Genomic DNA, 25,405 nt, shown 5'->3' on the forward strand with positions numbered 1-25,405 from the left:
ACCCTTTCCCCTCGCTTGCCCCAAACTCACTCCCCTCCCCCACAGCCTGCCTGCCCCACGCTCACGCCCCCTCCCACTCACCCCGCCCAGCTCCCTCCCGGCCTATCTCAAGCCCCTCCTCTGGCCCCGCCCCTCCCCTCGGCCCCGCCCCTTTTCCCGGATGCCCCGCGTTGAAAACAAAGTCCCACGTGAGCGGCGGCGCGGCGGGCCCGTCAGGCGTCTCCCGGCGTGCTGGCTCGCAGCCGGGCGGGCGGGGGCCCGGGCCGCGGTGCTGGGCGAGGAGCCGCCGAGGGGCTGTACGTGCGCGTGGAGCGGTGCCGCTGTGTAACACCACCCGCCGCCGCCTCACCTGCGCCAAGTGCGTCCGCGGCGGGGACTTCGTCTTCTCGACGGGCGCGACTCCGAGAGGTAGCGCGGCGCCGCGCGCCCCGACGGGAGATGGTGTGGGGGGTCCTGAGCTCTCCCCGCGGCGGGGAGATTGGGGGGTCCTGAGCTTTCCCTGGAGCAGGTGGTTGGGGGGGCTGCGCTCTCCCCGGGGCGGGGAAATGGGGGGGGTCCTGAGCTGCCTGAGCTCTCCCGGGGCGGGGATGGGGGCGGTCCGAGCTGCCTGAGCTCTCCCCGGGGCGGGGAGATGTTGTGGGGGGTCCTGAGCTTCCCAGGGCGGGGTGATGCGGGGGCTGGATGCCTGAGCTCTCCCGGGCCGGGAGATGGGGGGGGGCTGAGCTTTCCTGGAGCAGGGTGATGGGGGGAGGCTGAGTTTCCTGAGCTCTCCCCGGGGCGGGGTGATGGGGGGGGCTGAGCTTTCCCTGGAGCAGGGTGATGGGGGGCTGAGCTTCCCTGGAGCAGGGTCGATGGGGGGCTGAGCTTCCTGCGCTCTCCCCGGGGCCGGGAGATGGGGGGGGGGGCTGAGCTTTCCCTGGAGCAGGGTGATGGGGGGAGGCTGAGTTTCCTGAGCTCTTCCCGGGGCAGGGTGATGGGGGGAGGCTGAGCTTTCCCTGGAGCAGGGTGATGGGGGGGGGCTGAGCTTTCCCTGGAGCAGGGTGATGGGGGGGGCTGAGCTTCCTGCGCTCTCCCCGGGGCGGGGAGATGGAGGGGGGCTGAGCTTCCTGAGCTCTCCCCGGGGTGGGGAGATGGGGGGGGGTCCTGAGTTCCCCCCTCCCGGCCGGGGACATGGGGGGTAGGTGATCCTGAGCTCTCTCCTGCCGACTGAGGAGGTGGGTGGACCTGAGTTCCCCCCTCACAGCCAGGGAGATGGAGATTCTGAGCTCTTCCCGGATCGGAGAGATGGGTGGGGTGGAGTCCTGAGCTGGCCCCTCCCGACCGGGGAGATGGGGGGGGGGTCCTGAGCTCTCCGCAGGCCGGGGAGATGGGGGGAGGGTGTCCTGAGCTGCCCCTTCCCGGCCAGGGACAATGAGAAGTGGGGATCTGAGCTCCCCATGCGGGAGATAGGGTTGGAGGGTGTTGAGCTGCTTCTCCCCCAGCTGGGAAGATTGGGAGGTCTGGGGGCTCTTTAGCTTCCACGCCAGCTAGAATCTTAAGCTTCCTTCCCGCAGACAGGAGATTAGGTGGTGGGGGCATAGTGGGAGGGATTGCAGGGAGATGGGGCTGTGTCCGGGGTCTTGTTCCATCCTCCTGCCGGCTGGGGAGATTGTGAAACTTTTGTCAACAAATGCATGTGGTCACAAATGCCATGCCATACCACTGTGTAACTAATACAAGCGTGGAAACAAAAGTATAGTAACCTATTTAAAATGCTTATATATATATATATATATATATATATATATATTCTACGATAGACTGGTAAAATCAGACACCTTGTTTTGTGTGAAAGCCGTATCTTTATTCCTTTCCATAGAAACAGTTCTGATCTAACATGTTTAAAATTGTCCAAATATTGTACTGTTCACTTTAAAAAAAAAAAAAATTCAGACCCAATAGTTCCTTTCTGCAAAGAGCTGGCTGGATGGCAAGGTTATTTGAATAAGTATTAAGGCTGCAAACTATGTTCTGATTTAACTATGCACTTCCATAATACGTTTTCAACTATTGCGGCATCCTACCTGCTACAAGATGACCATCTGAGATTCCCGATAAATAGTCTGCACAGCACTGTCTGTCTGAAAAATTGTCCCAATTTTTGGCTTTTATGCTCTTACCATATTTGTAGTCCTTTAGCTGAGGCTTCATTTGCAGCTGCTGTGTGTGATTTCTTGGACTGTTTTGGGAAGGTGGGGAACAGGTTTGTATGTTTGGGTCTTTACTTTTGGCTGAAGGATAGCAAGTACATTTGGTGTAAGACTGGTCAAGGAAATTAGCATCTCTTCTTAACCGACTGATCTTAAAATCACATTTATGTCACTACTTGCCACTTCACTCAGGATGTTCTACTGACTTTTTAAATGTAAAAAATTTTCTGTAGATATTGACTCACCCAGATTTGTACTAGTGCATAATCATATGCTGGACCTTTCATGTAGCTAAAAGTGACCCTTTCTCCAATACAGCTTAAATGTAGATAGTCCACTTATGACCTGGTCTGCAAACTGATTCACATAATGGAACCCGTATGCCATTTAGTTGTAATGAATTCTGTGGGGCATGGATTACAGTGAGCCCCATGTTAACCATCTTGAAGGACTGGGGCTTGAGTCTGGTCTCTGCTCTTATTAGTGTCATAGAACTACAAATTGACTATATTTTAGTCTTCCCAAAGTAGATGGAAACTAACATTTGTTTAAGGGTGTGTTGGGGTTATCCGCAACTTCTGTGATAATCTGATTTTGTGAGTCTGGAACTTAAATGGGCATTTGGGGGCTTCCATCCTTTTTCTAGCATCAAGAGTTCAGCCAAGACCAGGAAACTCAGCTGCAGCCTTTACTATAGAGCAGGGGTCAGCAACCTTTCAAAAGTGGTGTGCCGAGTTTTCATTTATTCACTCTAATTTAAGGTTTCGCATGCCAGTAATACATTTTAACGTTTTTAGGTCTCTCTATAAATCTATAATATATAACAAAACTGTTGTATGTAAAGTAAATAAGGTTTTTAAAATGTTTAAGAAACTTCATTTAAAATTAAATTAAAATGCAGAGCCTCCCAAACCAGTGGCCAGTGTGAGTGCCACTGAAAATCAGCTTGCGTCTCGCCTTCGGCACTCATGCCATAGGTTGCCTACCCCTGCTATAGAGTGACAGCTGTCCTTCCATAATTGCTAAGGATTGAGAGGTTTATCTGATACCAGTCTCTTCGGAAGTGGCTATGAAAAACAAAGGGGGAGGAGGCTTTTGGATGGTGTAGAGCCTGTGCTCTGATGAAAAGCCCAGCTGTCCATTTCATTCCCATTTGATATGATGGGTGCTGAGATTTCTGCCATAATGCTTTCTCTGGACCTGACTTGGAATTTCATCTTCCTCATTCATCTTTGGCCAGACAGAGTCTTATAAATTTGAGCTATGTCCTTCCAACTGCTGGAAGTGAGAAGGAGTTTTGTCTCCTCTCCTCTCTCACTGCCTTCTAGTTGCATCCGTGGAGAGGTCTCCACTACTCTATTCCTCTAGCAGCCTCCATTTTGGGGGCCGCCTTCCCCGCTGAATACCCCCAGGGTCTGTGGCTGCTTGTAGCATTACCAGGCACCAGCATGACTCACTGCTGTGCACCAGGTTCTGAGTGGCAGCTGTCCTTTAGATAAATCCAGTCTATTGAGACACACACTGAGCTCACAATCCAGGATTTGTGTAGCCATAGGGCCGCCATACAACAGCTTCTTATTAATCCATTACATACATTAATGTGAATTCACCTCTGTAGCAGGACACTGAATGGTATGAACATAACTTAATAATTCTTGTGTTTCTTGTCATTCTTTTTTATTGTAAGATTAGTGGGACACCATCAACTACAACAAATCAAACCTTTCTGTGGGAAAATTTGTACCTACTATTGTTACAAGTAACACTTAAGGTGACTAACTGAAATATTCTAGAAAAGCAATCTTTATTTTAGTTTCTGCAGTTGAAAGCATTTTATGGGTCATTTCTTTCATTGTTTCTTCTTTTTATTCAGTTTTTGCTGTTTTTGTGATCTTTCACGCAGCAGTGGGGTGAGGAGAGAAGGATTTTTAAAAATGTGATCACGTACATTGGCAGAGATACTCTGGAGCAGTGCAGTCACTGAAAGTACTTTTAACTTTTTTTTTTAAGTGACTAGATTTCAATTCGTGTCCCTTTTTTTGGATGACCGGATGTCCCAATTTTATCATGACAGTCCCAATACTTAGAGCTTTTTCTTCTGTAGGTGCCTGTTGCCCATCACCTCCTGTCCTAATTTTTTACACGTGCTGTCTGGTCACGGTAGCCTTTATTATTATCAATTTGTGAATCTATATTGAAGTAATGTCTAGATTGGTGTAGCGCCAGCAATTTGTTCAGTGCCATACAAGACACACAGATGGCCCTTGCCTTGATCCTATCAGTCCTATGTATGACCTGGGTAATTCAACTTCAGGATTACCCACATAATGAAAGACAGAGGAGAACCATACCTCATACAAGCTCCAGACCTGCTTTTTGTGAAGTTGGTGACACTTTTCCTATTTTTTTTTTTTCCCAACTGGAGTAGGATTGGGCCTACCGTTTGTATTGATTAAACACATTGGAGGATTTAGGCGGGGGGGGAGGAGGGCTGAAGAGGTAGAAGTTAAAAATAAATGTATCGCTATTCATTCCAGACTGTAGAATTTTTATTATTAGTTTTCCTGTGCTCTAGAGTATTTAGCATTATGAGCTATTAGTCACTTTTCATATTCCAGCACTGAGCTTCATATCATTTTAGACTGCTTTGTGCTGGAGACTATTATACACTAATCGTTAAACTATAATAGGATTGAAGTTGCTCATATGTCTGGCAAAAATGACATATAATGGTAGTTCACGCTGGAAGTTGATGCTCATCCTTGATAGGACCTGTTATACCTAATTTTGAGTGTGAGACTGAAACTCTATTTAGGTTAATTACTAAAGTGCAATCATAATTAAGACTGATGAGTCCGGAAGTCCTCCAGTAATATAAACACCAACATCCTTCTTTCCATTATTCATATAGGGCATCTTGGTATGTTTGAAATCCATGCCAACACCTTTACTTTTGAGCACGGATGATTAATTTTTCTGGGAGTTAACCAGACCTGTCAATCAGATAGCTTTGCAATACTGTTTACAGATGACAAATGCCAAAGCCAAGAGTTAACTTGGGTGTCTTAAGCAAGTACACTTTCTGTAAGTCATGGTTTATGGTTAAGGCCACATTTTAGTCACGGGTATTTTTAGTAAAAGTCATGGACAAGTCACAGGCAGTGAACAAAAATTCACAGCCTCTGACCTGTCCATGACTTGTACTATATAAAAGTACTCCTGTGGACGGAGGCAGCACACGGAGCTAGGAGCTGAGAGGGAGGGACATGTCACTGCTTCTGGGGAGCCTCCCAAGATAAGCACTGCCCAAAGCCCTCACCCCCTGCCACACCCAAACCCCTCGCTCTGAGCCCCCTCCCACACGTACCCAAACTCCTGCTGCTGTTTGGGTGGGCACAGTGCCCCAAGACTGCCCCAGCAGTGGCTGGTCAGGCTGGCCCAGGGACTGCCCAAGCTCCTCAGGCAGCCCCTGGGCCAGTCGCACCGGCCGCCACAGAAGTCATGGAGGTCCTGGAAGGTCTCAGAATCCGTGACAAACTCGCAGCCTTATTTATGATCAGATACAGTGCATGTCTGGAAATAATGAGTGTTCCATCGTTAGGAGGAGGAAACGCAAGTAGATGGGCCATTCTTATCTGGCAGTCAATATTTATATTCAAAATACAGTTCCTTTAATCAGTTGACAGGTCAACCAACTGACTGTTTTGGAAACTAAATGATCATTGCTTTCCGGCAAAAGAGACCTTTCTTTTTACGCCATCTATTTGGCAGCCTAGAATGCTTGTTTGCCAGCTTGTCAAATCTATCATTACCTGACTTGGAAACAATAAGAGCAATGTTTTTGTTTTTTAAAAAATGCTCTTATGACAGTAATTCTGCAGGTATTCATTTGCTGTTTACTGGAAACTTACAGGCTCTGGTGGAAAATACAAAAACTGAAACATAATGAAAATTTGCATTACATTTTTTGACTGGGACAAAAAAGCTTTTTCTTTTTCTCACATTAAATATGGACTTGGTAGGTATAGTCTCCTCTTGTTGCATGCATCCTGGAAGAAGGGTACGTTTCCCAGTAGTTGAAGTAGAGGTAAAGAATTACATTTTGTCTACATCAGAAGTTAGTGGTATAATTAAGGAATTCAGTCATTATTAAGTAAAAAGACTCTCTATTAATTATTTATTTAAAACGTAGAGCCCCAATCCTGTAAACCTACACATGCTTAACTTTGCGCATTTCAGTGGGACTACATGCGTACACAAAATTAAGCGTATATGTGTGTGCACACGAGATCAGGACCTGTCATATCTGTGGGTGCCAATCCGGGTCAGAATTCTATTGTGCTAGGCACCATAAAATACATACAAAAATATCTTCCTTGCCCTGAAGAAAAGTGACTTACGAAGAGGGATACAATCAAATGTACACACTAGTTATACAATGTGTAGGTTTTTATAACAAGTGGATACAGTGACAGCTATCCCTATCAATTCCCACTTTTGGCATTGCTGTTGAGCACTTCCCAGTTAATAAGTGCTCTTTTCCAGTTGTTTCTTTCTAATGATTGCTGATGCTAGAGAAATAATTCAGAGGAACGTATACTTAGAGAGACCTGTCTGTTGGTACCCGAAGCTAGAGAAACCTTCCTTTGCTTACAGATTTACTGTACAACTTTAGATATTCTACATCTTCTCAGTTACATGTAATAGGAATATCTATAACTGTTCATTCAAAGTTACACTTGTTTCCATCTAAACTAAAATGTTGTGTGTGTATATATAACTGATTTCCTTTATATACATTAAAATTAGGAGCATATTAAAGGGATGGCACCTTGTGTTTTGAAGAAACCTGCTAAATAAATCTGTGACAGCTGCTTGACATTACTGATGGAGTGTGTGTGGTAGTCTGCAATTTTTGCTGCCTTTCATTTTGTTGATTTCTCTCCTATTGTTAGTTCCCCTCTGAAGTTGGTTCAAATACATAACAATTTGTCTTTGTTTTCCCTAAAGGGAAACACATGATATGCGCAACTAGTTTTGTCAGATTTCCAGCACTGTTTTCCTTTTTCCATCACCTGTGAATCTAGTTATAAAAATACAGAATTGCCATAAGCTCTCTATGCATGATTGCTGGGCAGTGTGTCCTTGGGCAAAGTTACTTTTGGTTATAGCCAAAAGTCAGAGTTACATTAGGCCTGTATATTTCTCCAGGGTAAACATAAATCTAGTCTGATGCACCTTGTGTAATTTTTCATGATCTCTAGTAGATTGGGAATGTTCAGAAAGGATGAATGTGCTGAGTTGTGCAGGTTGAATGCCAGTAATACCACATTCCTCAAACTCATGATCAGCCTCTAGCTTCCGTAGCACCTCCCATATTTTTCTTAGAGAATAACATACATTTGTTTGACTAAAAATATTTCTGCTGTCATTTTACAGTGTGAGTCTGTCAGCAGGAATGCTGAATAAACTCTATCTAGCAGTGACACTATGTGTGAGCTCTCAACCCTCAGCATTTTAAAGCAAGCCTTAAACGGTTCCTTTGTCTCAGATCAAATCCATGTGGTCAGGCAAAGAAACACCCCAACATTCTAACCTGTCAAGGATTAACTTGCCCTTGGTCCTTGATACTTTGACTGCTTAGCCTATGTTTAGACCAGTGCAGCTCTGTGAAGTGTAGGTGAGGTCTGTCACTAGCTTGGAAACATGAGTACAATGCTGGAAACAGTAACCATAATTTTTTTTAAAAAACCGACAGTGTCCTGTGGCAGCTTATATACTAACAGAAGTTTTGGAGCATAAGCTTTCACCCACAAAAGCTCATGTTCCAATACGTCTGTTAGTCTATAAGGTGCCACAGGACTCTTTGCTGCTTTTACAGATCCAGACTAACATGGTTACCCCTCTGACACATAATTTTTTTCCCTCTCAAACTAGTAAAAAGCTGCTTTTCTACTATAAATCAGTGGCTCCCAAACTGTGGTCTGTGGGCCATAGAAGGCTGGCTGGATGCATGGTGCTGGCACCTCCCTTTGTTCCAAGGAAGCCTCTGCAGGTGTCCAGATTCTTCAGTGTGAAGGCGCGGGAGAAGGCCTCTCGAGCCAGCTGGTTGTGAGAGGGTGGCATCTCAGTCTTCTGATTGGGGATAGGGCTGTGGAGGAGCGGGAGAGGAAACAGGAATCTCCCTCAGATCTGGACACCTAAGTAAGGATGAAGGTGCCAACCACCAGCAGGAGAAGAATATTTAAGGTAGAATGGAATGAGGCAATCAGGTACTATAGCAGGAGGAGGCTGGACAAGGCGTGTGGAGGAGAAAGGACAGGGTGAGAGAAGAAGAGGCCTAAGCAAGCAATAAGCTTGCTTTAAAGACAGCTAAACTACACCAAGAGCTTACTAATATTACTTTTCCATGTATGTGTTTGCTGAAGTTGCCAGAGGAATGTAATAACATTACAAATGGGAGGAGAGGTGGCCCAGGCCACACAGAAAACTTCTGATCCTCTATGGAATTATCTTCAGATTGGAATGCTAGCGTATGGTGCCCAGTGCAGGTGTGGGGCAGGATGGGCACTATGCCAAATCAGATACCTGGGAATAAGTCCAGTATCTGCAAACTAACAGAAAACTAGCGATTGAACCCCACCTCCCTTTTTTTAGTAACTCCCCTAGTTATTGCTCTTGCTACTCCCCTATTAACTCTTGGTTCTGTGTCCTCATGGTTGTTGTAGGCATAAAGTACGGAAATTTGCTTTTCATATATAGCCTTTTAATATCAGAATAGGCTTGCTTAACTGATTCACTAAAGGTCTGTGAAACTGTTCTTTTGAAGTTCAAAACTTCAGAAAGGCTTTGAGTTCCATTTATATCTTAAATGACTAGAGAGTTTTTGAAATTTCTATGAGTTGTTTGTTTGTTTAAACAAAACTTATTGCTGAGTTGTAAACCTTTGAGAATAGTTGTAGTTAAGGATAATGCTGACAGGGCTGGATGACAAACTAGCAGATGTTTCTGCAGTGTATGTGTTCTGTTCATATTACGATGTGTCCTAGGATATGGCTATACTGCAATCACTGGGTATGTAGACCCTACCCAAGCTAGCTTTAACCTAGCTAGCTGGCATACTGAAGCAGTGAAGTATCAGAGGGGTAGCCGTGTTAGTCTGGATCTGTAAAAGCAGCAGAGAATCCTGTGGCACCTTATAGACTAACACCCACGAAAGCTCACGCTCCAAAACGTCTGTTAGTCTATAAGGTGCCACAGGATTCTCTGCTGCTGAAGCAGTGAAGTGACAGCAGCACATGCATCAGAGCAGGTTGTAAGAGCCTAGCCGGAAACCTGGGAGGTATTGTGGGCTAGCCCTGCAAGTAATTACCTAGAGTTCCAGGCGAGCTAGTACAACCCATGCTGAAGCACATGCTGCTGCAGTACCCCGACTAGCTAGATTAAAGATAGCTCAGGTATGTCTGCATTGGCTGTGGTTGCACCTCATGATTGCAGAGTAGACCTACTCTTAAAATTCTGTAAGGTTTCATATGACTTTAGCCATAACTTCCTGAGATCAAGACAAACAATTGGAATTCAGGTGCTCTTAAACTTCAGGACTCTTATTAATGTTTCAGATACCTTGCATTATCTCATTGTATAAAGTGCTGTGTTGATAACATCAGTAAACAGATTAATCTTTCTCTTACAGGTTTTTAGACAAGAAAGAGAGGTTAAAGCATCTTAAAAACAGACAGAGTGAATTCCAAAATCAGTAAGTTATTGTTTAGTTTTTGGTAGTGTTGTCATTGGTTGATTACAACAATTTTAGATAAAACATTCTCTCCAACCTCTTGTATTTGCCACATGTAATCATGATTGTCAGCTAATCTTCAATTATGATCTTTTTCCCATAGTGTTTTAAAGGCTATGGAAGGGAAAAGGATAACTGATCAGCTGGTGAGTTATTTGAAGTCTACAGTAGTTTTCTAACTACTTTGTATTCCTAGATCTTTCAGATTATTGTTTCATTTTAACTTGGAGATGGTGTTGTACTGCCTGCCTGAAAAGCGTGATCCTAACAAAACTGAAATTGATTTTGGACACACAGAATTTTCAAAACTACCAGTATTCATCATTTCTGGTTATGTATTTAGTCAGTAACCCTTTGATTTTTGCCTAACTTTACTGTAGGAAGCTTCTGTTTGCTTATGGCTGTCCGTTCCCAAAAGGCGGGACCGGTGTAAAGTTCTTTTTGATCCAGTGGGAAAGGAAAACACGGCCAGACAGCTGGCAAATTGAAACACCACGTGGCAATTTATTAATAGGGAGAAAATGACAACTTGGGCTGGGGAGGAGCACTTTTACGAGCTAACAGAAACAACCCATACTAGAAAATCTATACACGAATTCAAACCAAGCTATTTATATACAACAACACAACCAAACACTGTACAATTAACTGCTTTGGCAAAGAGATAAACAAATACACTGAATTTAAATGATTAAGGAGCGCACTTAGCAATGTATACAGAGCTCTATAACAGACAATACACACTGCAAACAATATACACATGACCAAATGTAAACACCAAATGACTTGAATAGCAGTTCTTACACCAACTTAACTTTGGTACCATATACACAGAACTTTTATGACAGGCAATGTACGTAGGACTCTATGACAAGCAGCAGCACACGCAGCGGTATACCAGACACACAGGGAAGAGTGAGGGAGGAGATTAGGCAAAGCACAGTTAGTGAATGAGTGAGTGCCGTATTCCAGGCGCAGCTGACCAGCAGAACAGACACTAGATGCATGCCAAATCCATGGAAAAAAAATAAAGAGGCTGTGGAAAAAATAGGCGATCCTTAGTCCTCTAGCCTTGTCCGATTACCATATTCCAGGAAGGCACAAGGAGTCCACTCCAGATCCCTCAAATACACTGCAAATACCGCAGGGCTGATCCGTAGTCCTCTCGCCTTATCCACTGTCAGGCACAAGGAGTCCACTCCAGATCCCTCAAATGCCCTGCAATACCGCAGAGAACTAATACTTCCAAAAACACACGTCCCAAGCTGGTTCCATACGGAGGGGACCCCCAACTGAAGGGTTGATCAGGTCCTTCAGTCAGTTAGCGGATACTCTATGTGAACCCTGGCTTGAGACATGGTTTTGATCCAGGGACTGTAACACACATGGCACAATTTGATTGGTCCCTAGCTCCCCCACCCTCCAGGTTCCGAGCTGTTGCCCCCTATGTGGGCAGATTTTGCAGACGGCACACAAGAAGCTGCTAGAAGCTGCACACAGCACACTAGCCCAGGTTTGCACACAACCCTACTCTGACCCTGTGAACTGTATTACAATTGGTCAGATAGGGCCCTTTTGCACAAGGCACGCTGATGTTATGCACACGGTACTAACCTGACCCTTGGGTTGCTGGGCAGAATAGCAGGAGACTGCACACGACCCTAGCCTAACCCTTAGGTGACCAGGCAAAAAGAGCGGGAATCTGCACACGGCCCTCAAGGTAAGATACGGTGCTAGTGTGACCTTTGGATGACCTACAATTGGCCAAACAGACGCCATCTTAAGGCCCTAGGCCGCTGGGCTCCGACAATGGCATTCTTCTGTACAGAGATGAAACTGTGAAATTCTTGGGATCTGGCTTTGTTAAAAATATCCCAGTACTTCTGAATTATAGCTGTCGGTGTTGTTAATATCAAGGTGATGGATTCAGTTTAATTTTTGTCATGCAATCGCTGCATGTTCTTTTTCAGAGATGGAAAATAATGTCTTGCAAGATGAGGATTGAGCAGCTGAAACAAACCATTTGCAAAGAGAATGATGAAATGTCAAGAAGTAAGTAGTGTCTATGTATCTGCCAATTGTAATACCTGTATTGCTTTGAAGAGAGAGCATCAACCAATGTAATATTGAGTTTTAGCTTAAAAGAAAAAAGTGACTTGCCAAACCCTCCCCTCTTAAACCTGATTTGTGATCTTATTTGGGAGATCACTACAGGAAGGTCTATTGAAAGTGGGGTCAGTGAGTGATCTTTGTTAATTACTTTTATGTTTGCGTTTTAATTAAAGTAGATACGTATTATTCTGCTGGGTAGATGTTAAAATCCTTCTGGGTCAGCTTGAATGGAGTAAATGTTTAGCAACCTATTCCATTTTTCAGCTGTATCTCCAAGAATGGCTGCTTCCAGAGCTTGGAACTCCTGCCCATTGCCACTATGATAAAGAGTATCAAACAGCTTATGAGCTGCTCTAAATTTCGTGTAGTTATCAGTGAACATTAGCTCACATCAGGTGCCTGATCTGTAGCCAAATCCTGGAGTCCTTACTTGGGTGGTACACCTCTCACTGGAGTCAAAGGGGATTTTGCCAGAGTAAAAGCTGCACTTTAGCCTTCTGTGTCTTTCATTGTAATGATTTGACGCAGATGGGAGATTTGCAGTGTGTCAGGTTTCAGGAGACAGCGTGAAACACTGTTTACATTTATGAGTGCCCAGCTCAGTTTTAGTCTGCTTGCGGCTTCTCTAAATGTTTAGCTCACAGATCGTGCTCAGATTTAAAAAAACCTATTAGCATAGTTGCTGCTGTACTAACATAACCTCATTTGCATAGTAACCCCTAAATTAGTAACTTGACACCCATGCTTGCACATGGATCCCAGAGGATCTCATTCAGGGGGTTGTTAATGAAATCTAGCCCCCATCTTGGAATCCTACCAGATGGAGAGAGTCCTCATGGTCTCTTATGGAATTTGAAGTAGTTTTGACCTTGGAACATGAAATTCTTCAAGTTTTCAGAAATGAACATTAATTTTCAGAGATGCTGAGCATCTGTCTCTCCCATTGACTGTAATAGACTGGGGTGATCAGGCCCTAAGCTTTTAAAATATCTGCGGGGGCCATCTGTCCATGAGGGGAGGTCAGGATGGCAAGCATCATGGGAGGCTCAAATACTTGACACGCACTCTATGGGACAGTTATTAATGTGGCTGTGTTTACATTGGTCAAGCAGTGCAAACATGGGACGTCGTGCTAGTCTGACCTAATTTGGGGGACGCTTTTTAGTGTGCATATAAACCTGGCTCAAGAGATGTCAGATAGACTCATAGACTTTAAGGCCAGAAGGGACAGTTGGGATCATCTAGCCTGACCTGCGGATCGCAGAGCACACAACCTCGCCTGCTCACTCCTGGAATAGGCCCATAACCTCTGGCTGAGTTACTGTAGTCCTCAAATCTTGATTTAAAGTCTTCAAGTTACAGAGAATTCATCATTTATCAAAGCAGCAAGTGACCCAGGCCCCAAGCTGCAGAGGAAGGCATGATCCCCCCTCCCTGGGTCTCTGACCAGGGGGAAAATTCCTTCCTGACTCTAGACATGGCAATCAATTAGACCCTGAGCATGTGGGTGAAACCCACCACTCAGACACATGGGAAGGAATTCTCCGTAGTAACTCAGAGCCCTCTCCGTCTAGTGTCCCATCTTTGGCCATTGGAGATATTTGCTAATAGCAGTTGTGGCTAGGCCATGTGCCATTGTGGGGAATCTCATCACACCGTCTGCTCCATAAACTTATCAAGCTCAGTCAGATACTCCCATTAAGTCATTAGAGCTGGTAATTTTTTCAACTTTTGAACTTTTTAATATTTTTTTCAATGTTGGAATATCTAAAAAAAAAAAATTGGTCCATTCCCCTCCTTATCCCTTTCACGTCTCACTGTTGACTCTAGTGGTACAAGACAAAGGCTGAATTTGTAACAGGAAAGTAGCTCTCAAAATGCAGTGCACATACGTAAAAGTGGATTTTTTTCTCCATTTTATTATTATTATTATTATTTAAAAGGTGTTTGAGAGATGTGATCTAAATTGTTACAGGTTGTGTTGATGGCATGAGAATGTTTGAAGGAAACTGTTTAATTGGTGATGAATAAAGATTTTCTGCACTGGTGGAGCAAAAAGTCAGTTTTCCCACAATTCAGTCAAAAGTCCATTTTTCACCATTTTGTAAAGCTGAAAGCACTCTAGACTGGATGGCCAAGCGAAGATTAATACCATAGTTTCCACACGTTGGAGTCATTGCTTGTTTTGTGCTCTAATTTTCTATGGGTCAGCAGCTTGAATAGTCTGTTCAGATATTTTTGTGATGATCTTTCTAACACAGAGAGAGTTTTTTAAATAATAGAAGGCAGCTCGATTTCAGTAATAAACACTATAAGGAATCTGTTCTTTTCCCACAGTATTATCACTCCAGAATCTTCTGTGCTTCACAAGCAACATAAATGATGTTAAAATGTCAGGCCTCAGTCCTGACCAAACAACTGTCCTGCGCCAGGATAGCATTCCCCAAGAAACTAAGAGATGTCTCCAAAATTATTTAAATTACTAAAAAATGAATACTGTGCTTCAGTGGGTCGTGGAAAAAGCCACCCGCACAGTGATTGTAGTTCAGAGACTCAAGCCTGAGGCCTGTTTATTGACACACACCAACGCGTTGGGGATAGCAGCCATTAGGAACTGCTCCCCTGATAAAAAGCACACCATCGTTTTTAAAGCTTAAAACTGCAAACAAATGACATACAGTTAGGAATGAGAACCATATTAGGAATAAGGGAGTTAGGGTCTTTTGATACTTTCCAGCGTTCTTTTGCAACCTTGCCCGGTATGGGCGCAATTTGGGTTAAGGTCTCTGTGGTACTTGTTGTAACCGTGCCTTTTATGGGGTGCTATTACACAATACAGGGTACAGTTACACAATGGAGATAGCCATACAAATGGAGTAGGGGGAGGCATGGTTACACAAATGGAGTGGGGGGAGGCATGGTTACTCATTTTAGATAATTGCTTCACACTTAGGTTACGCAAGTGGTTATTATATTTCAAAAGCAGTAGGCACCTATTGCAAATTATTCTTGTTGCTGGGGCTTTTTCTGCTTTCTCCTGTCCCTCCCCCGCCCCCCAGTTACAATGGTTATGGAGCACAACTCTTAGCTTGTTTCAGGCTTTGGGCCTAGGCTCGGGCCTGCCAGCCGCAAGGCAAGCCCTGGCCAAGTAAGCAGAGGCCTGGACTATTGGAGCTAGCCCAATTTTCCCCCACAAGTATAAAGAGAACCTGGCTGATGATGTTGCTAATGAGACCATAGACCATGAAATTCATTGTCATCTGAGGGCTATTGTTTAAATTAGCTTACTAAAGGAAAAGCCTTTCATATTTAAAATATGTCTGAGAAACCTCTTCTTTAAAGATTGTGATAATCATCACTAAGTCTCCATCGCCATATGTTTGTGAAAGCTCTTTTCTGCAGTGAATGATTTTGTTAACAGGCGTTCATGAAGTCAAGTTTCTGAGGCGTGGTGTGTCTGATTCACATGCTGAATTGAGGATGCTAGCATGGTCTAGTTTGACGGTATAAGGTGGTGTTCAGTGCTATCCTTGGCAGTAATAAAAGGCTTGTTGGGTTGGGATCCACATGCCCTGAGCGAGCGTACCCACTGTGGCAAGGCAAAGAATAGGTACCAATGCGAAGGTGGATGGCACAAACTCTGAACAAAGATGTGATCCGCACTCATTTTGCATGCAGCAGTGTGCACCATTTTGGCCAGCGTCATGCTAATTTCTACATTTAATCTACAGGAGTAGAAATGTTTACACCAGCTAGTTAGTCAAATTGGGAGAGTGTGACATTCCTGCTCAAAGTCCAGAAAATACTTGGACAGAAAGTATAGAAGAAGCCCAGTGTCAATTTCAATCATTTTTTTTTTTTTTATAGACAATTGGACAAGTTGTATCACGGACAGGTTGTACCACTTAGCAGGGGGGAACTGTTAATGAATTTGAAAAACAAGCTGTCATATATCTGGTTTTCTATAAATATTAGGAAGGGATCCCCTTGCCCCTGTGTATTCTGGGGGTGTTTGGTCTCTGAAGCACCAGTGCTGTGAGGTAACACCAAGCATTCTCTCTCTCTCTCATGTGCTTGGCTGGCTGGTTCCTGCTCACATGCCCAGCGTCTAACTGATCATCATATGTGGGCCCAGGAAGGAATTTTTCCCCCAGCTGAGATTGGCAGTGACTTTAGGAATTTTTCTCCTTCCTCTGCAGCATGGAGCATGGGACACTTGCTGGGATTATCTGGGTGTATCTCACTTAATCAGTTCCTCGCCTCAGGCCTTGGTGCACCTCAGTCCCTCCTATTCTCTGCCTGTGAGCGATAATATTTTGGAGTAATGTCAGTTGTTGGGTTAGTGTACTGGTGCTGGATGGTGTTGGTGACCTGTGATAGACAGGAGGTCAGACGAGATAATTGGGTGGTCCCTTGTGGCCTTAAACTTTATGACTCACCTTCCATTCGAGCTACGTTACATGGTTCATTTTCCAAGGATAACGCCTGCTGTTACTCTCATAGGCTCAGAAGGGCTTCTCAGAATTAAAGATGAGAATCAGAAGCTTTACCGCAGGGCTCAGAGACATCAGGAGAAGAAAGAGAAGATCCAGAGACATAACCGCAAGCTCGGAGACCTGGTGGAGAAAAAAAATTACGATTTGAGAAGCCAACACGAACACTTGGCAAATCTTCGACGGTCACACATACTGGAGCTAACGTCTGTCATTTTTCCCATTGAGGCAGTGAAGACTGGCATGAGGTATGGAATACAGAATTATTTTTTTAGGACAGAAAGCTGAACACAAGTTGATAGATTTGCTTTCTAAGTATTGATCTGTATCTTGTGGTCCTAATAACCCAAACTGGTATATTGGGGACTGTGACCGGGGTCCTAGCCAGCTGTGGTCGCTCAATTAGGGTGAACTGCAAAGAATGGGGCAGACAGTCCCCATAAAGCTGATGGATATTCCAGTATTCACCAAACCAGCACAAAACAACTTCTTTATTACCTTACTTAATCCAAACAACACAGTTCCCTCAGTGATCCAGTCTCAGGCCCCCATTCACGTACCCACTTCAAATATGATGAACAATTCTGTAAATCTTACTTCATCATATAAAAGAAAAGGTTCTACCAATCCCAAAGAATCGGACACGTTACCTTCTGGGTTATTGAATATTCCATATCTTACCCAAATACACGCTTACAGCCAATTCTTATTAACTAAACTAATTTTTTTTAAAAAACGCGAGAGAGAGAATGCCTAAAAGATGAATATACATACAGACATGAGTTCAATCCATTGAGGTGCAGATTCATAGCAGAGATGGTGAGCTTTGTAGTTGCAAAGAGTTTTTTCAGAAATAGTTCATAGGTTATAATCCAATGTCCACATCTCATATTCACAGCATACCAGCATAACTGGGACCTCAGTCTTGCAACTCATACTTCCCCTGATGAAGTCTAAGCAGATCTGAGATGACAGAAACAGGACCCAAGGATGTTTTATACAATTTTCATGTCTTTTGACAAGTAGGAATTCCACAGGGAACAAAAATTAATTGACTTTGAAGGAGGTCCATCACTGGTACTTAGCTATACGAAGGAACATACGGCCACTTACTTATTCCCCCACCGTTCACAGTACAGTCAAAGAGAGATGAATACTCAGAGATCCCATGTTTACAATTAATTTACATGATAGGATGTTTTTTTGACCTCTGATTATCAGAATACAGCATAGACAGAGACAGTTGATTACATTGTCCACCTTACTTCTACCATATGTAAATATACAAAAACAAACATTATCTCCCCACATGTCTTTTGAGGGCTATTTATTTTGCAGGATGTTTAACCCTTTCTAGCCATGCGTCACAGGGACATAAATAGTAAGCGGATTGTGCACTTAATTTTAACACTATATTTTCTAACATTATGTTCTAAACTTTTTTTTTCAAAACAATTTATTGTATATTTCAGTACTTGTCCAGTTATGAACCTTTTACCCTTTAATAGGAAGTCATCACGTAGGCCCCAATCCAGCAAGGTATTTAAGCATGTGCCCAGAGGACATGAATAGTTCCATCAATGAGAGGACTCATGTAATTAGTCCAGCATGTGCTTAAGTGACATGCTGAACTGGAGTCATGGGCTGGACTGAGGAATGGCCAGTACAGCCTTTGCAATGCTGGCTACTACAAGTTCCCATATTCACCCAAAGAGTTTGACTGTGTGTGTTGCAGTGGATCTGTTGAACAAAGTAAGGAAAGTTGAAACTGTGTAAAAGGAAACTTTATAGACCTATCAAATAAAACATACTGGAAGATTTAAATAAACAAAAAACTGGGATCTTTGATCAGAAGATGCAAAGAAAAGTAATCCTGGGAGCAGAGATTTTTGCAAGTTATTGTTTCAGGAATTTTGCTGTCTTTGATATGTGGCTAAATGGCTGCCAAACCCATTGCCTGTATTAAAGGGCTCTAAAACCCCTGTGTAACAATGTGTTTTTTTTCAGAGACCCTGCAGATGTTTCGTCTGAGAGTGACAATGCCATGACCTCTAGCACTGTGAGTAAGCTTGCAGAAGCCAGGAGAACAACGTATCTCTCTGGGAGATGGGTGTGCGATGACCACAATGGGGACACCAGCATCAGCATTGCAGGGCCTTGGATAAGTCTTCCTAATAATGGAGACTATTCAGCTTATTACAATTGGGTGGAAGAGAAAAAAACTACACAAGGACCAGGTAAGAAGCAAAGTCTTATTGACTTTCTCAGTGATCTGACTCAGTCTGTAGAACTTTGTTGTGCAGCCAGCAGAAGGCACTTCAGGACTGAGACCTCCCCAGATTATCTTGTGCAGATTTGTAGCTGCAAATGAGCCATTTCGCCATAGTCCTAAAGAATCAAAGAATACCAGGGTTGGAAGGGACCTCAGGAGGTCATCTAAGTCCAACCCCCTGCTCATAGCAGGACCAATCCCCAACTAAATTCCCAAATGGCCCCCTCAAGGACTGAACTCACAACCCTGGGTTTAGCAGGCCAATGGTCAAACCACAGAGCTATCCCTCCCAATTGCTCATAAAGGGATCAAATCTTTGTAATTCTCTTCTGGTGGGGAGACACTAGTGAGGTACGTAACACAGAAGTGTAAGGGAAGAAAAACAATGGCAGTTGTTGTTAATGTGGTTTACATGCTGTAGAGCAATTGTAACAATTATTCCAAGAATTACTGTTTTCTGCCAACTCCTGGCAGCCTTGTTGTGACCGAGAATTGGATTCCCAAGGTTCTGAATACCGATAAATGACACTGTCTTGGGTCTGTTTCATTAATAGATCAACCTGATATGATTAAAGCCGTATTGGAATGATTTCTTTATTTCTTTTAGATATGGAGCACAATAATCCCGCCTATACCATCAGTGCTGCATTGTGCTATGCAACTGAACTCGTTAACATTTTGTCTCATATACTTGATTTAAATCTTCCCAAGAAGTTGTGTAACAGGCAAGTTGTTCCACATTTTTAAGAAGCTGAATCCCTGACCACTTTTGAGCTGCCTTTAGTTCATTCCTGTTCTGTGAGTATATTCTACAGGAAGCTGTTACCTGGGCTGGCTGGTTTGTAATGGCTTTACGTTTCCATTTTTGTGCAACGTATTTGTTTTGGGGGCGGCTAATAGGAGCTTGGAACCCAGCTAATGTTTTTGAGAGCCCAGAGTTTTCGGGATAGGTTGAATTTGCAGCTTTTCACTACAAGCATTCAGTGACTTCAGTTTAGGAATGAAATATGACATAGGATTAATATAACACTTCTCATCCGAAAGGAACATGCAGAGTTTCAGTTCTACGGCCCAATTCAACAACTTAGTCATGTGACTCAGTACTAGTCATGCTGAGAAAGGGCTGCAGCATGGAGCTGGATAATGTGCACTGCCCCACTACAATGCAGCCATCTCTGGGATGGGGAACCAAACCAATGGGAAGCACTATGCAAACTCTACATTTTTTAGAAGTGCCATTGAGTCTTTAATGTCCATGCAGAGCAGATGGGCTCCCTATCCAGCAGACTGTATCTACCTAGGCCGCTGACGGCTCAGTCAACTCTGCAGAGGTCTGAACCAAAAGCTACAGAGACTTTTTCAGTATTTAAAGCTAGAGGTTTAGGCTGCTAAGAGAAATGGGCATAATGGGCCTTTTTGTTCTCCTAACTTACCCCTATTGAAGCGAGTGGCAGTATTCACAAGAATAAGGTGGGCAGAATCTGGTGCCAAATGGGTGTTGGCTGGTAAAAATTAGTGAGCGTGCAAGGTGGGGATATGTGTTCTCACAAATGCTCCAGACCCTGGTGCTATGATTTGATTTAAACAAATGTTTAACATGGGCTTGTTTATCTGTAAGCATATGGTGATAAGCCAAGGCAGAGTGCTATGAAATAATGATCAAGTTACTGACTCAAGACAATATGAACAGCTTTTCAGTTTGTGTGTGTGTGTGTGTTTTTCTTTTCTTTTCTTTTCTTTTTTTTTTTTTTTACCAGCGAGTTCTGTAGCGAGAACCTCAGCAGGCGCAAGTTTACTCGGGCAGTGAAGAAGCTGAATGCCAATATCCTTTATCTTTGTTTTTCTCAGGTCTGGTGAATACATATTTAGATTCTTTGAATATATTTTAAAATAACTGGAGTTATAAGGATCCTCCAGTAACCAGGTTTTTTCCTCTCTCTCTCCCTTTTTCTAGCATGTAAATTTAGATTTATTGCATCCACTACATACGCTCAGGAACCTTATGTACCTGGTCAGTCCAGACACTGAAAACTTGGGCAGGTAAATAGATGGAACATTTGTGTCTTGTCTTGATAATGTAGAATTTCTTTTTAAATTTGAAAGGTTTGACTTAGCACCATGGTTGGTATTGCTAGAAGGGGCTGATCCTGCTCCTTCTCTGCAACTGTGGAAGGTGCTGACCCAGCAAACCAGAGGGGTTCCTATGTGGCAATCAAGACAGTTCCCGTGTGGAAAGGAGGGAGGAGAGCATTGGGGACCTGTATGTAATAAAACTCTGTCCACATTTTTCAAAAGATGATGTAGAATTGGAGAGAGTGCAGAAAAGAGCTAAAAAATTATCTGAAGGCTTTAGAAAATGCTTCAGAATGAGAGCCATAAAGAGATCAATCTGTTTAGCTTATCAGAAAGAAGATTGAGAGGTATAACCTTGCTGATAAGCCACGAGGGACTCGACGTGCTGCCAAACGATGATGAAATTTGTATTTTTTTTTTTCAATTTGTGTTTTAAAAAAGTCCAGGAAATTATGTTTAAAAGAAACTAGTTAAAAGAACATTACGGTTGCAAAGACTTGAAAATTGGGAAATGCCACCTGTGCTGTTGGATGCCCTGTGCACACCAGGCAGGAGATAGGAGTTAGAGGGCCATTCCTGGTCTTCTCAGGTCAAGATGGGGGCAGAAAATAAACCCATGCTTCTTGTGTGGCCACATGGAACAGTACAATCAGGCTGACCAAATACATTTATAAATACGGGCTCCTGAGTTCCACCTGTGAGTTTGTCCTGGATCTTGTACATGGTGGTGATCTACAGTGGGTAATTTCACGTTGAACACATCCCAGTATATTTAATTTTATACTAAGCCAGCTTTAAAACCAGCTGTTCTGTAGCAGTCAGAGACTTCCACCATCATGGCTGTCAGTGAATAATTACTCTGCAGCTTTTTTAATGTTTCAAAGTCCAAAGCAGAGCACTGTTAGAAATTCCTCCCTTTTCATTGCTCTGTAGACCAAAACTTCCATATCACCTACCATTTCCTCAGCATACACAGTCATCACTGAGTATTTCTCTCAGCCAACTAATAGAGAGACATGGTGACCATGTAATATAGCTGATTTACACTCTTACTTGGCCTTGATCTGCTTCCCAATGTACCCAAGGTGTAGTTCCTCTGCTGTTTTCCACTGTGGGGTCTGATGGGATTGTGTCGATGTGTTCACAGGTCTGGGCCATTTGAAATAAGTGCTGACCTCGAAGACTCCATGGAGTTTGTGGATCCCGGTGCTGCTGGTGAAACGGATGAGAGTGGAGACGAGCACATCAGCGATGAAGAGACTGACCTAGGGACGGACTGGGAGAATCTGCCAAGCCCTAGATTCTGTGATATCCCCTCTCAACCGGTAGAGATGTTACAGAGCCAGAGCACGCAGGCCTCCCAGCCTATCGCCAGCAGCAGCGCAGGCGGAATGATCTCTTCTGCTGCAGCCTCCGTGACGTCCTGGTTCAAGGCATACACTGGACACCGTTAATGAGCACCTAGGAAGGCTCACAGGCCTTGCAGAAGGAATCTCTCCCCCAGCAATGCTGTAGCAAACCTTACGTGTTGAGTTAAGTAGTGCCTGGAACGCAAAGGTCAGACTTCAATTTTGTAAACCAGAAGAACCTTTTTATTTACCCAAGATGACTGTGACGGTGACATTTTGTAAATTAGCTGGATCTACACTTCTGACTTATTCCATAAGGGCACTTGCTGCCTCTGAATTCTGTCTGCATTGTTGAATATTGACGAAAAAGGACCCTGCAGCAGTGTCCAGATTTTTACTTCCTAAAGTAGATTTTGGATTACTTGGATCAGGGGCAAGGATGGGGAGAAAGCTGCTAAAAATGCGGACTGGACAGTGGTGCAAACACACACAATTCACATTTGGTTAAACTCCCAACAGGGTTTTGTGTGTGTGTGTGTTTAGATCTGTGTCACATAACCCATAGAAAACTTACAGCACAACTGTACATTTCAAAATCATTTTTTGCTCATTCAGGATGTGAACATTTTTAATGTGGTTTTTCATCTTCGTTGCCATATTTTGAATAGAAAGCAGCATGGATGGGGACTTACGAAGCTGATTGCTTTTTTAAAAATTGGGTTGTGGGTTATGCTCTTCCGGTAGAAAACTGGTTCATTTCATACTGTTTTCATTAGCAGGTTGTCTAAAAGTTTCATGTTGTGCTGTTCAAAGCACCCCGGGTTTGTAATATTAATACCACACACACCAAAGAAACACGGGACATTCTCTTCGCTGGACCCACATTCACCAGGACAGAAGGATGACATTGCTGCAATAATATCCGTCAGTTACAACATCTCCATGGTCTCAGTTTTCACTTCAGGCTAGTTTAATGAAATTGTGTGTTCTCCACACTACGTGCATTTGAAAAGCTGTTTTATTTTGTGTTTATAGTGGGGGGTTTTCTTGCTCACTAAATACTGAGAAGTCCATTTCACTGCAGAAATGCTTATGGTGCAATCAGCCTGCTTGTAAAACCACAGGAAGGTGTGGTATGGACAGATGCTTTCATTAGCAAGCGCCCCTCTACAGTCTCCTGCCCTTGCAGTTACGTATTACATTGCTTACAAATGTTTTTTCTCAGCGAGGCTTCAGAAACGCATGGTTTACATTTTATCCAGCTGAGGTGATTTTACTTCCTCATGAGGTAAATGACATAAACACAAGTCCCCCTCCGGCTCCACTCAAAGGAAGATCTCAGCCATTCTACTTTATTGTTCTCTTATGGTGACACTTCTGTTCCTGTACAAACAGGTGGTGTTAGACTGCAATGAGCTAATGCTTATGTGGGATTACTTGGTCATCATTGTGCGTGTGCACTCGTCAGATGTTGGCTCTGGAGCTTGCTCACCTCACTCTTCCTTTCCCTCTGTAGTGATTTTCCTTCTAGCCAGAAGAATGAGATGTGTGACTTCCTGAGTGCTGGCTCACATGGGTCCAGCAAGGAATGCTGGAAGAAGGGCAACTTGTAATACTTCCACACAGGTTTACACACGGTGACAGGCTCTTTCACCAAAGGGCACCGATCACAAGCTCTTCTCTCTCCCTTTTCCCTCTTGTATGGCAGCTCTTTCCAAGTGGCCTCAGGGGGGAGGATGTGACAAGGAAGCCTTGGGGGATATGGGTTTCTTTTATTTTTTCCTATCTTGTGAATTTGGGGGATTTTTTTTTTTTTTTTAAACCAAAGACCCTTAAATCTATAATGTTGGAATGTAAACTTTTAGATGTGATTTATTCTCAATCCATACAACTGCTTTGGTTGAAACTCAAGACTTTTGGGAAGGGGAATAGTTGAGTTAATAGGAGAATAGTCAAGAATCCTGGTCTAATATAGTCTGAATTAAGACTGCCAGGTCCCTAGAAACTCCTGGTGAGGATAAGACTAGAACTCTGTCCAAGAACAGGGGAAGCTAGGATTCCGTTACTGTTTAAATAAAGGCACTTTACTAGTTACAACCAATCAGATCCCTTGGTGTGTGTGAGCAACCAGCACGTGCTCACAAGTACTGTATTTTGGGCTTTTCTTGTCACTTCTGATACTGCTCGGTTCTCCATTTATTTTGCACTGGACCCCGCCATGTAAATATCCTTTTCTGTACTCATTTCTACCACCCTTTTATGTGCTACTTATTAAAACTCTTTTCATGTAAATGCAAGAACCATCATTCACGTTTATACACTAAAATTAATTAGGTACTTCACAAAAAATCTTTAAGCCATAACTGCCATAAACATCATGTTTTCCATATTTTAAAATAATTTCTTTGCAAACGTCATTTCAATCAAAGTGTGCAAAGGCACCAAAAGATTGTTAAAATGAGATGGAGATATAATATCTTTTCAGGAAATGCTTTTGTAACAGAATACAGAATTTTTTTCTTAAAAAAAAAAAAAAAAAAAAAGGGAAAAAAAGTGTTTTCCACGTGTGTAGTTATGGGAGTGGGGAATGGTATGTGTCCAAAACTTGAGTGTACTTGACTGGATTAGTTTATAGATTGATTGATTGTTTGTTTTTTCCAGGGGTCGTAGGGGGAAAACATCCTTCAATTATGCATATTCTATTTGAAGGCAGCCAGTGGAGAATTTATTAAATGATTTACAGTAGCATGAATGCAGGAATTCCCATTTAGGCTATGATTTTTGAAAGCAACTAGTGATCTTAAGTGCCCAACCCAAGATTTTTAGGGACAGGGCTGAGAACCCACCAGCTGAAAACCAGGCCCCTTTCAGGTGTCTCAAATTGGGCACCTAAAAATCACTAGTCATTTTTGAAAAGCTGGGCCTTCCTCTGCAACTTCCAGACTGGTCTAACTAAACACAAATGTTTTATCTACGTTTTATTGTATTACTGCAATAAATCTTTAACAGTAATTTCCTAAAGGTGTATTTTTTTAAAAAAAAATTGTTTTGTTCATAAATATGGGGAAAGAGCATCAGTGTTTATAGAATTTAAATGTACCTTATGCTCTTGGGTCAGGTCT

The 25,405-nt window shown here is 43.2% G+C and overlaps 2 protein-coding genes across 2 annotated transcripts in view; one reads left to right on the top strand and one right to left on the bottom strand.

The window, feature by feature from the left end:
• Positions 1 to 190: 190 nt before the first annotated feature.
• On the top strand, positions 191 to 25,295 carry ATG14 (autophagy related 14). Its single transcript, XM_075065789.1, has 10 exons — positions 191 to 408; positions 9,883 to 9,945; positions 10,088 to 10,130; positions 11,955 to 12,036; positions 16,600 to 16,837; positions 18,597 to 18,826; positions 19,469 to 19,590; positions 20,623 to 20,709; positions 20,816 to 20,901; positions 22,082 to 25,295. Exons 3-10 carry the CDS (start codon positions 10,101 to 10,103, stop codon positions 22,386 to 22,388), a joined length of 1,182 nt encoding a protein of 393 aa, XP_074921890.1. The 5' UTR covers positions 191 to 408; positions 9,883 to 9,945; positions 10,088 to 10,100; the 3' UTR covers positions 22,389 to 25,295.
• Positions 16,627 to 25,405, bottom strand: part of FBXO34 (F-box protein 34) — a 93,240-nt gene continuing 84,461 nt past the window's right edge. Inside the window, exon 2 of the transcript XR_012655851.1 lies at positions 16,627 to 16,712. The gene's annotated coding sequence lies outside the window, so the exon portion shown is untranslated. The remainder of the gene's footprint in view (positions 16,713 to 25,405) is intronic.

Source organism: Chelonoidis abingdonii, chromosome 4, assembly GCF_003597395.2.
Source record: "Chelonoidis abingdonii isolate Lonesome George chromosome 4, CheloAbing_2.0, whole genome shotgun sequence".
Classification (NCBI taxonomy): domain Eukaryota; kingdom Metazoa; phylum Chordata; order Testudines; family Testudinidae; genus Chelonoidis; species Chelonoidis abingdonii.